At 45.3% G+C, this 13034-nt stretch overlaps 1 protein-coding gene across 1 annotated transcript in view; it reads right to left on the minus strand.

Annotated features, from left to right (window-relative positions):
- LOC129706304 (anoctamin-4-like) overlaps positions 1–13034 on the minus strand; it is an 81021-nt gene that overhangs the window by 33036 nt on the left and 34951 nt on the right. Inside the window, exons 7-10 of the mRNA XM_055650507.1 lie at positions 11591–11691; positions 9952–9996; positions 3968–4099; positions 3034–3140 (exon numbers count right to left, since the gene is read on the minus strand). Coding sequence (XP_055506482.1) covers positions 3034–3140; positions 3968–4099; positions 9952–9996; positions 11591–11691 — 385 coding nt within the window. The remainder of the gene's footprint in view (positions 1–3033; positions 3141–3967; positions 4100–9951; positions 9997–11590; positions 11692–13034) is intronic.

Here is a 13034-nt window from a genome sequence, read left to right on the forward strand (position 1 = left end):
CCCTTTTGTTGATATATCTGTGGCGGGTCTTGCTCACCGCAGGCAGCGAACCCTGCCATATCTCCAGAACCGTCCCTGAACTGAGGACGCTGATCAGAAGCTGTTCCACAGCGTGTTAGGGCCCACAGTCAGAAACCTTTTCCCAGGGTGGAAATGTTAAAGACTAAAGGGCATACATCGCCTTCAATGTCAGAGGGGAAAGGTTTCACAAAGATGTGCAGGCCTAGTTTTTTTGTTTAACACAGAGGGCGGTGGGTGCCAGGGGTGGTGGTGGTGGAGGCAGATGCATTACTGGCATTTAAGAGGCTTTTAGATAGTTTCATGGATATGCGGGGGATGGATTACATGTAGGCAGAGGAGATTAGTTTAACTTGGCATCATGATTGACACGGTCTTCTTCCAAGGGTTGTGAAATCAAGAACGAGAGGGCACTGGTTAAAAGATTTAGTTGGAACCCGAGGGGAAACATTTTCATACATAGAGTGGTGGGTATGTGGGACGAGCTGCCGGAGTAGGTAGTTGAGGCAGACACTATAGCAATATTTAAAAGACATTTGTACAGGCACATGTGTAGGAAAGAACTGCAGATACTGGTTTAAATCAAAGGTAGACACAAAATGCTGGGGTAACTCAGTTGGTCAGCGAGATGCTGCCTGTCTCGCTGTTATTCCAGCATTGTGTGTGCATAGGTACATGGATAGGAAAGGTTGAGAGGGATATGGGCCGAATACAGACAAATGGGACCAACTTTAAAATGGGGTACCTTGGTTGGCATTGATGCGTCAGGCCGAAGGGCCTGTTTCTGTGCTGTAGTGCTATGAAAGAACGTTTACAGGTGATGGTACACAAAAATGTTGGAGAAACTCAGCGGGTGCAGCAGCATCTATGGAGCGAAGCAGATAGGCAATGTTTCGGGCCAAAACCCTTTACAGGTGATGATTGGTTGTCTGGTGGATGTTGAAGTGATCATGGTATACAATCCCAACCATAAAGCCATATGAGCTATTATGAGCCATAAATGTAATGTAAAATGTGTGCATCCTATCTATTACATCTCCCTGTTCTTGCCCCACCCCAACAGCAGAGGTAGGTTAACATGAAGAACGGGCTGTTACAGTGGCTTGCAAAGGTATTCATACCCCTTGAACTTTTCCACATTTTGTCACGTTACAACCACAAACGTAAATGTAGTTTATTGGGATTTTATGTGATAGACCAACACAAAGGGGCGCATAATTGTGAAGTGGAAGGAAAATGATACATGGTTTTCAATTTTTTTTACAAATAAAAAGCTGAAAAGTGTGGCGTGCAAAAGTATTCAGCCCCCTTTACTCTAATACCCCTAAATAAAATCCAGTGCAACCAATTGCCTTCAGAAGTCACCTAATTAGTAAATAGAGTCCACTTGTGTGTAATCTAATCTCAGTATAAATACAGCTGTTCTGTGAAGTCCTCAGAGGTTTGTTAGAGAACATTAGTGAACAAACAGCATCATGAAGCCCAAGGAACACACCAGACAGGTCAGGGATAAAGTTGTGGTGAAGTTTAAAGCAGGGTTAGGTTTAAAAAAATATCCCAAGCTTTGAACATCTCACGGAGCACTGTTCAATCCATCATCCGAAAATGGAATGAGTATGGCACAACTGCAAACCTACCAAGACATGGCCGTCCACCTAAACTGACAGGCCGGGCAAGGAGAGCATTGATCAGAGAAGCAGCCAAGAGGCCCATGGTAACTCTGGAGGAGCTGCAGAGATCCACAGCTCAGGTGGGAGAATCTGTCCACAGGACAACTATTAGTCGTGCCCTCCACAAATCGGCCCTTTATGGAAGAGTGGCGAGAAGAAAGCCATTGTTGAAAAAAAGCCATAAGAAGTCCCGTTTGCAGTTTGCCACAAGCCATGTGGGGGACACAGCAAACATGTGGAGGAAGGTGCTCTGGTCAGATGAGACCAAAATTGAGGTTTTTGGACTAAATGCAAAACGCTATGTGTGGCGGAAAACTAACACGGCACATCACCCTGAACACACCTTCCCCACTGTGAAACGTGGTGGTGGCAGCATCATGCTGTGAGGATGCTTTACTTCAGCAGAGACAGGGAAGCTGGTCAGAGTTGATGGGAAGATGGATGGAGCCAAATACAGGACAATCTTGGAAGAAAACCTGTTAGAGTCTGCAAAAGACTTGAGACTGGGGCGGAGGTTCACCTTCCAGCAGGACAATGACCCTAAACATACAGCCAGAGCTACAATGGAATGGTTTAGATCAAAGCATATTCATGTGTTAGAATGGCCCAGTCAAAGTCCAGACCTAAATCCAATTGAGAATCCCTGGCAAGACTTGAAAATTGCTGTTCACAGACGCTCTCCATCCAATCTGACTGAGGTTGAGCTATTTTGCAAAGAAGAATGGGCAAATATTTCAGTCTCTAGATGTGCAAAGCTGGTAGAGACATACCCCAAAAGACTTGCAGCTGTAATTGCAGAGAAAGGTGGTTCTACAAAGTATTGACTCAGGGGGGCTGAATACTTTTGCACGCCACACTTTTCAGTTTTTTATTTGTTAATAAAATTTGAAAACCATGTATCATTTTCCTTCCACTTCACAATTATGCACCACTTTGTGTTGGTCTATCACATAAAATCCCAATAAAATACATTTACATTTGTGGTTGTAACGTGACAAAATGTGGAAAAGTTCAAGGGGTATGAATACTTTTGAAAGCCACTGTATATAGCCAAAAGGCTGGCAAGGAGGAATTGCAAATTAACATTTAAATAGGTTTGTATTGAAAAGGGTAGGAAACGTTAGTGGACCATGGGCCCAATGTAGGCAAATGGGACTAGCCCAGTAGGTCAACTAAGTCAGCATGGACAATGTGATCCAAACGGCCTGCTTCCGTGCTATGACTAACCATGGCATATGACATTTCAAAGTAAACACCAGCTCCTCACAACACATCCATAGGCTCATTGCCCTGATAAAACGGTAAGCAATGGCATACACACAGAGAGTGAACCAAATTGACGTACCCACTGCACTCTTCCCCTCTTCGTATTTAACTCTCTGCAGGATGTGGTGAACGATCCTACTCCTTGTGGAGTTGTGGAAGAAAGTGTCGTTGTTGTTTATGATGAAGCTGAAACGAGATGGAACGGGGTTACCGTTCGCTTCCCCGTCGCTGTGTTCAGTTACATGCAGACATGGGTTGCCAACCCCCTCGATTCAGCTGGTGCCTGCACCTGGAATGTCTGCTGAAGAAACCCCAGAGAGTGGCACCATCACTCCATTGATGCCACGATGCCCATGCATTGGCAGGGTCAACACTCAAGGTCCACTCCTTTGGTGCTAGCTTTGCAACCTTAAGTGTGCTTACAATTTAGTTTAGAGATACAGCATGAAAACAGGCCCTTCGGTCCAACTTGCCCGTGCCAAACCAGATGCCCCATCTACACTAGTCCAGCCTGCCCATGTTTAAACCATTTCACTCTAAACCTTTCCTTTGGTAATAGGAAATGGTGATATTTCCGTGACAGTATACTAAACTATCCATGCACCCTGGTTTGATCCTGACCACGGGTGCTGTCTGTACGGAGTTTGCAAGTTCTCCCAATGACTGTGTGGGTTTCCTCCGGGTGCTCCGGTTTCCTCCCACCTTCCAAAGACGTGCAGGTTTGTAGGTTAAGTGGCCTCTGTAAATTGTTCCTTCTGTGTACGTTGAGAAAATAGGTAACATAGAACTAATGTGGCCTCGACTTAAAACGTCACCTATTCCTTTTCTCCGGAGATGCTGCCGGACCCACTGAGGTACTCCAGCTTTTCGTATCTCATGTGAATGGGTGATCGTTGTGGACTTGGTGGGCCAAAGGACCCGTTTCCATGCTGCATCGCCAAACTGCAAGCCTAACTACAAGCTAAGCATTCATCCACCCCTTTGAGAATACTTTTAACCAAAGTGAAGCTTACTGGTGTATTCTCTGCTGGCTGAAAGGAGCAGTGTAGCAGACAGTTTCCTCCAGGTCTGGCAATATATCCTTGTCCAGCCTCATGGGCTTCCTAGGAAACCATCTTCGGATCTTCCTCAACCGTTTCTCCATCCTGTGAAAAGCATGGAGCAATTGTTAGTGATTAAACGGCAATCCCGACAGAGCATTGCATACAGTTCTGGTCACCACACAATCAAAAGGAGCCGGCTATGCTCTCATCTGACTGCTACCATTGTGAGGAAGGCAGTTGAGGCAGGCACTGTCGCATCATTTAAGAAACATTTAAACAGCTACATGGATAAGACAGGTTTAGAGAGATATGGGCCAAATGCAGGCAGGCAAGACTAGTGTAGATGGGACATGTTGGCCAGTGTAGGCAAGTTGGGCCGAAGGGCCTGTTTCAATGCTGTAAGACTCAATGAAGTGAAGGTACCAAAATAGTGATCTGTTGCCTCTTCCCAACAACCATCAGGCCCTTGAACACTGCACACTAACCTCAGCAACTATGATTCACCATGGACTTGGTTTTGGTTGCACTACAGACTTTGGTTTTTGCACTATAATGGTCTGGATAGCTGGTATTAGTAATTGTTAATTTATTATACTATTGATTTAAGTTATATTTCTTTGTGTGAGATTGCTTTTATGGGCTGGTTAAGCTGCAACAAGTTAGAATTTCACTGTTCCGTTGCCGGTACCCATGACAATTAAACGCTGTTGACGTGCTTGTGCAGAGAGGGTACAGAGGAGATTCACCCCATGCTTCGCCTGGAGTGGGATATTCCAGATACAAGAGAGACTGATGGAGGGAGCTACAAGAGGCAACAGCTCTTCCATTTGTTTTTATGGGTACTGTTATGGTAATACAGCCCGCCAAACCTCAGTCATTAGTCTATTGTCACGTGTACCGAGGTGCAGTGAAAAGCATTTGTTGCGTGTTAACCAGTCACTGGAAAGACAATACATGATTACAATTGAGCCATCCACAGTGTAGAGATACATGATAACGGGAATATCATGAATAACAGTAAGTGCAAGATAAAAACAGTAAAGTCTGATCAAAGATAGTCCGAGGGGCTCCAATTAGGTAGATGGTAGTACAGGACTGCTCTCCGGTTGTTGGTAGGATGGTTCTGTTGCCTGATAACAGCTGGGAAGAAACTGTCCCTGAATCTGGAGGTGTGAGTTTTCACACGTCTTTACCTTTTGCCTGATGGGAAAGGGGAGAAGAGGGAGTGGCCAGGGTGTGACTCGTCCTTCATTATGCTGGTGGCCTTGCCGAGGCAGAGTAAGGTATAATTTGAGTCATTGGAAGGCAGGTAAGTTTGTGCGATGGTCTGGGCTGCGTCCACATTTCTTTGTGATTTCTTGCGGTCTTGGATGAAGATATTCTCAAAACATGCTGTGATACATTCCGATAAAAAGCTTTCTTTCGAGCACAACACATCCAACATTAGAACAGTGCCTACACTTCAGGTGATCTCCGTTGGCTGTAGGACGTTTGGGGACATCCAGAGGTAAAAGGCGCTGCAGTAACCTCTTACAGAAGATGCAATCGACAGGATTAATACGGAGAGGCTGCAGCCCACACCAGAGAGACGCCGTGATATGTAGGTATGTTACCATACTTACCTTCAGCGGCGCTGCAGTTCTGCCACTGGCCGTGTGCGTGACTTTGGCACCTTTGGGGGGGGGGGGGATTAAAATACCGTTTTCTCCTGCCTGTCCGAGATATATTTTCTCGGGCTGCTAGCTGATGCTGAAAAGTCGTTCTGACTTCCGTTCTCGGAAGTTTTTTTAAATAAATAAATAAATAATATTTAAAAAAAAGAAATCCCGGGATTTATTTGATTTAATTGCTGGAGTAAAATAAAAAAGCGACTTCTAACGTCGTCAACGCCAACAACGGGACAGATCCCACGTAGGGGACAAAACATAAGGCAAGTCGTTTATTTTACATATAAACTTGCTTCTTAGGTTGACTTTAATCAAAGTTTCTTTGGCGAAAATGTGATTTTTGGCCCCATACGAACCGGCAGTGTTTTTCCTGCCGATATGGGGTTCAAATTCACTGCAACCGCAACGTTCCAATCGATCGCGTTCCACAAAAACCCACTCGCAAGATGATTTAAATGGCCATTAATTTACGGGAATTAAACATTAAATTCCTTCCATTTGGCCTATAAATTCATGACATTGAGATTTAAAAATCATGTTACATTATGAATTATTGTGTGAATGTTATTTGGACACTTAGGCTATTTAAAAATGTTAATATTTTCTTAAGAAATGGATAGATGTTTAGATCTAGTAATTGAATTTTGTAATTAGCTACAATTAGGTAATTAACTAACTATGCTTTAATTTCAGGTCATCCAAGTAAGATTGTTTCATATTTGTTTCAGAATGCTTCAATCTATAATAACTGAAAAATTATTTTAGATCTCTTAATTTTTTAAGAACGTTATGGGCTTTTGACTGTCCTCGATCACAGCTTATGTGTTAAGTCAGTGGAAAAGCAATAGGGAACAAGATGCTAATTTCCGAGTATGAAAATGGCCATAACATTTTTTAATACTGAAGATATGAAAGTGAATTAGGTGTCAAATTAAACTTCTTTTTATGCTTTATCTGATGGGATAAATTGCAGTCTTGATTTTTTAAATCTCAAAATGTTGTAACATTGCTATGATATGGTCTACACAGTTCCCCCTGCTCAATCTTCTCAAAGTGCTAGTTGTTGGTGAGACCACACGGAGTATTATACACAGTTCTAGTCACCCAGTAGGACATCTACACATGGCCTGGCAAAGTCGACCCCTGCAACTCCAACCCATTGCCAGGGCAATGGGCCTTTATGGCCAAGACTCAGAACTTTTTTTTTTAAACTTCAGATTTGAAGGGAATGAGGGGCCTGGATAAGTTAATGTCATTGGAGCAGAATTAGGCCATTCAGCCCATCGAGTTTATTCGCCATTCAATCATGGCTGATCTATCTCTCTCTCTCTCAACCCCATTCTCCTGCCTTCTCTTTGTAACCCTGACACCCCTTATTAATCAAGAACCTGTCATTCGCCGCCTTAAAAATAGCCATTGACTGTGGCAATGAATTCCCGATTCACCACCCTATGGAAAAATAAATTCCACCTCATATTCTTTCTAAAGGTTCATCCTTTTATTGTGAGGTTGTGTCCACTGTTCCTACACGTTCCCACTAGTGGAAACATCCTCTCCACATCCACTCTATCCAGGTCATTCACTATTCGGTAAATTTCAACGAGGTCCACCCTCTTCTGTCTAAACTCCAGCGAGAACAGGCCCAGAGTCATCAAATGCTTGTTAGGGGATAGAGGCAGGTGAATGGGGTTGAGAGGGAAAGAAAGATCAGCCATGATTGAATGGCAGAGTAGCGTCAATGGGCCGAATGGCCTAATCCGACTCCTATGATGTATAAACTACAAGATGGTGCTCAAAATGTGGTGACTCTTGTGAACCAAGTCAGTGTGACCTCCCGTCTTACGCTCTTGTACTTAGTAAGATTGTGCCTAATGTATAGCCGGATTGTAACCAAACTGTGTAGGAGGAAACAATTTCATTGTACTGAGGTACACGTGACAGTAAAGATCCACTGAATGATTGAGCCCGCTCATTGGAAGAATGTCATTCCTTTGCAAAGCAGGGAGAAGAGATTCATCAGGATGTAATCAGGACTAGAGGGCTTTCATTATAATGGGAGTTGGTTAGGCGGGGACTGTTTTTCCTCCAGTGTACGAGGCCTAGGGGTGACCTTACAGAGCTTTATAACATCACGAGGGGTGTAGAGAAAGGGAATGTTCACCATCTTTCTCCAAGGGTAGGAGAGTCTAATACCAGAGAGCCTAAGTTTAAGATGAGAGGGGAAAGATTTATCAGAGGTGAGAGAGAGACCTTTTCTGCATAGAAAGTGAATAAATTGCCTGAGGAAGTGGTAGTCAGGTACAGTTAAAATAAAGTTGGACAGATGCATGGATAGAAAAGGTTTATAAGGATATGGACCAAACGCAGGTAAATGGTACTAGCTCAGGTATGGATGAATTGGGCTGAAGGGCCTGTTCCCATGCTGTAGGACTCCACATCTCTAAACTACTAAAGGGCGACCTCCTGTGACCCAAGGATGTCTATACATGACCTGCAATAATAAAACCACTGCCAGCTTTCCATTAAAGAGGTATTTTCAGCTTTACTGGTGGTGGGAATGGGTGCCTGCTGATACATGTTTGGAAGACAAATAGAGAAGACTCGATGGGCTGAATGGCCTAATTCTGCTGTGTCCTGTGATCCTAGAGGTAGAACGCAAACAGTAAACGGGAAAGCAGTCAGGAATGTTGATGAACAGAGATAGAGAGATTCATGTCCATTGATTTCAGGAGAGGGTGATGCAGAAGACATGTGGCATGCTTGCCTTCATAGATCAGGGCACAGTCATGCTTGCAGCAGAGTCATGCAGCAGGGAAAAAAGCCCTTCATCCAATTCATCCATTTCGACCAAGGTGACCTAAGCAGGTTAGATTTGCCCGCAATTGGCATATCTTCCCAAATCTTTCCTATCTGTGTACCTGTCCAAAGATCTTCTATACATTGTCATTGTATCTGCCTCAACCACCTACTCTGGCAGCTCGTTCCATAAGAGTTGGGATGTTTCATTGATACTTTATGAAACACTGGTTAGGAGTACTGTGTGCAGTTCTAGTCACCTTGCTACAGGAAGGATGTCATTAAGTTGGAAAGGGTGCAGAAGGATGTTACGGGCTTGAGTTATAGGGAATGGCTGGGACTTTGGTGCGTAGGGGGCTGAGAGGTGGCCTAAATGATCATGAGGGGCATGTATATGGTGAACGCTCGCAGTCTTTCTCAAAGGGTAGAGCTTCCTAAAACTAGAGGGCATGGGTTTAAGGTGAGAGGGGAGAGATTTAAGAGGAATCTCAGGGACAACTTTCCACTCAGAAGGTAGTCTGTTTCTGGAATGAGCTGCCAGTGTAAGCTATGGAGATGGATATAATTACGACTTTTTAAAGATATTTGGATAGATATATGGGCAAGAAGTGTTTGGGGGCCTAGGATGTCAAAGATAGACACAAAGTGCTGGAGTAACAGTGAGTGGGCAAGGCACCATCTCTGGAGAAAAAAAAAAAAGATGGGTGACATTTTGGGTTGGGACCCTACTCCAGACTGACTTTCAGTATGAAGAACGGTTCCAGCCGAAAACGTCATAAGTTCAAAAAGGGCCTGTCCCACGAGCATGCGACTCCATACGGCAAGCGCGACCTAACCAGAAGCGGGGGTCGCGCGGAGGTCGAGTGAGTGACATGAAGTGCGAGCGAAGTCTGTGGGAAGTTCGCGCGTGACGTACGGCGTTGAGGCGGCTGCGGGTCCGCAGGCCACTGCCGCACGGAATTTTTGAACACGGTCAGGTTTTCGGAGCCCCGCGCGATGTCAGGACCAGCTCCATACGGCTCCGGCGATCGAAGTGGGACCGGCCACGCGAGGCCGTATGGCTCAAGCGACCACGTTAGGTAGCGCTTGCCGCATGGAGTCGCATGCTCGTGGGACAGGCCCTTTAAAGTGACAGGTGCAGAATTAGGTCATTCGGCCCATCAATTCGCACTCTGCCATTCTATCATGGTTGATCTATCTTTCCCTCCTAAACCTGACACCCATACTAATCAACTAGTCAGCCGTCCTTTTTCTCCAGAGATGCTGTTTGACCCGCTAACGTTACTCCAGCACTTGTGTCTATCTTTGGTATAAACCAGCATCTGCAGTTCGTTGTCTACATTTAGCCCAGTATGCCGAGTTGGTTGGCATGGACAAGGTGGGCCAAATGGCCAGTTTCCGTACTGTACAGCTCGTCGACTCTGAGAGGAGAGAGGGGCATGCCGGCAGTTCATGCAGAGCTGGGTTGAGGCAATGCTTGGAGGCACCAACCTGCTCATGAACTTGTAGCGCCGATGCAGGTAATAGATTTTTCTCCTGGAAGAACAGCAAAAATGAAGCCAGTCGAGAAGAAAACCCATCGTCAGTTACAGTATGAACTAGCAAGGAAGGAAAGGGAGATTGAAGATATAAGCCTGCAAGAGGTAGAGAAGAAAGACTAAAAGGAGAGATTAACAGATCAAACACAAAACAGCTCAACAAGACACAGGAACAGAGGAGACCAGCACACAGCTCACCAACATGAACGCACCTTTATCATTCACACCACCTTTCCAGCGCTCCACGTTTAAAAGAGATAGAAATTTTAAAAACTGCAGATGCTGAGCACCCGAAATAAAATCAAACATACATGAAACATTTACTAGGTTCAAGAGCAGCTTGCTCCCAGCAGCCATCATCACTCTTGAACACTGCACAACACTAACCTCAGCAAGTGTGATCTTCCGTGGACTGTGTCTTTGAACGCACTACGCACTTTAATACTACCTAGTACAGGTACTACTGATCAGTAATTTATTGTATCTGTTATCATTATATATTATCTGTGTGCTAATGTGGCTGTTCAGCAGCAGTAAGCAAGAATTGCAGAGTTCCATTGATGGTACCTGTGATAATCAGGCACTCTCAGCTGATCAGGCCATCGTCCGTGGAAAGGGAAACTGTTGTTGTTTTAGGTCCTAGATCATTCGATGGAATTTCCAACAAGGGTCCAGGAACCTGGGTGTTAAAACAAAAGCTTCTCTATCCACAGATGCTGTCCGACCTGCCGAGTGTTTCCTGCATTTTCGGTTTCGATTTCAAAGGGATGCGGTGGGGTTTGGCCAGAGCGAGTGACCAGGACAGGGAACGTTGCATCTTTTTGAGAACAAGACAAGGCCCACTGCCAGCTTTGGCTGGCCCCCAAAGAACAGGCATCGACCCAAACATGGGAGTGATCTGCTGATCAGGAGCAAACAGTGGAGGGTTTTTTGTTTTTTTGGGGGTTTTTTTTTTTGAAAGAGCTCCTTCAGATTATAGGCGTGTTCAAGAAGGACCCAGTCTGAAGAAGGGTTTCGGCCCGTTTTCCCATTTCCTTCGCTCCATAGATGCTGCTGCACCCGCTGAGTTTCTCCAGCATTTTTGTGTACCTTCCTTCAGATTATCGAGAGATTGATACAGGAGAGATGGTGACAAATAGGGCAAAGAACAACATGCACATTGGTATCCTTCACATGTTGATTCCTTCGAGCATTTGAAACGTCACCTGCTCCAAACTAATTCCTCACACCTTGACCAGGAAGATCTGTCTCAAACCAATTGGTCATTTACTGCATCTTCTCTAACCCGCCAATGTTCTGGAACTCCTCTCTAAACGAGTTGTTTAACGCATTGTCTCGGTCTTTAATATTTCCTCGGGTGGAATGCAACTGGGAAAGGTCAAACTACTGCGGGGCTGGAAAGGGGGAAGGCCAGAACACACGGAAGGAGCGGCACTTGACCTGTGGGACCTGGAGCACCAAATGGACATTCCCAACGCCGCTCCCCACAGGTAGCAGTTGCCCCAAAATCACTCTCACATTATGTCCGGGTGAAACGTACAGAAATAAAACCACCAACAGATAGCGAGGGGGAAAGGCCGACTGTAGCTTACCTGAAGGGCATCCGTACATTCATTAATTCTGCGTATTTACAAAGAACCTCCCACGGGGCATGTAACTTCACAAATATTATATCATCATTGGTTAATGATGCCTGCAAAAATAAAGGACATGGGGAAAAATGGATTGAATGGGATTTTGAATAATGCTTCATCTAAAATATACAATCATCTCTTGTTAGTAACTTGCACGTTGCTTCACAAAAGCTCCTCATTATTCTCTATGGGGAATGGTTAGTTTCAGGGTTTCAGCATGGAAACAGGCCCCTTCAGCCCATCGAGTCCACGCTGACCAGCAATTATCCGTTCACACTAGTTCCACGTAATCCCACTTTCTCATCCACTGCCTACACACAAGGGGGAATTTACAGAGGCCTGTCAACCTACAAACCTTTGGGATGTGGGAGCAAACATAAAAACATGGAAAATAGGTGCAGGAGTAGGCCATTCGGCCCTTCGAGCCTGCACCGCCATTCAATACGATCAAGGCTGATCATCCAACTCAGTATCCTGTACCTGCCTTCTCTCCATAACCCCTGATCCCTTTAGCAACAAGGGCCACATCCAACTCCCTCTTAAATATAGCCAATGAACTGGCCTCAACTACATTCTGTGGCAGAGAATTCCAGAGATTCACCACGCTCTGTGTAAATAAATGTTTTTCTCAGCTCAGTCCTAAAAGATTTCCCCTTTATCCGTAAACTGTGACCGTACAGAATACCCAGAGTAAACCCAGGTAGTCACAGAGAGAACATGCAACCTCCACACAGACAGCACCCAAGGTCAGGGTCATGCTGTGAGGCAGCAGCACTACCAGCTGTGCCAGGAGGCTTTGAGAATGTATAACGCCGAGAAGATTTGCAAAGATGTTGCCAGTATTTGAGGGCATGAGCTACAGGGAGAAGTTGGGCGGGCAAGAACTTTATTCCTTGGAGCGCCGAAGGATGAAGGGTGATCTTACAGAGGTGTATAAAAATCACGAGGGAGAATAGATAGCTGTTTAAGAAGGAACTGCAGATGCTGGAAAATCAAAGGTAGACAAAAATGCTGGAGAAACTCAGCGGGTGCAGCAGCATCTATGGAGCGAAGGAAATAGGCAACGTTTCGGGTCGAAACCCTTGGGTTTCGACCCGAAACGTTGCCCATTTCCTTCGCTCCATAGATGCTGTTGCACCCTCTGAGTTTCTCCAGCATTTTTGTCTACCAGGGGAATAGACAGGGTGACCTCCTCTTCTTCCTGCAGCTGCCTTATGCTAGATCCAATGCATGCATCCAAACAGATGCGTTTCCCACGGCTGATCGACACAGGAGATCCAGCGATGACTATGGCGCCAGAACCAAAGGGCGAGGGGACCCGAGATGTTCCTGGAGTCTCCAGGCATCGGTCTTTGGCCCGGACTGACCGATCAACAATCAAGTACAAGACGTCGGAGAGATG

Source organism: Leucoraja erinacea, chromosome 19 (assembly GCF_028641065.1).
Source record: "Leucoraja erinacea ecotype New England chromosome 19, Leri_hhj_1, whole genome shotgun sequence".
NCBI classification, from domain to species: domain Eukaryota; kingdom Metazoa; phylum Chordata; class Chondrichthyes; order Rajiformes; family Rajidae; genus Leucoraja; species Leucoraja erinaceus.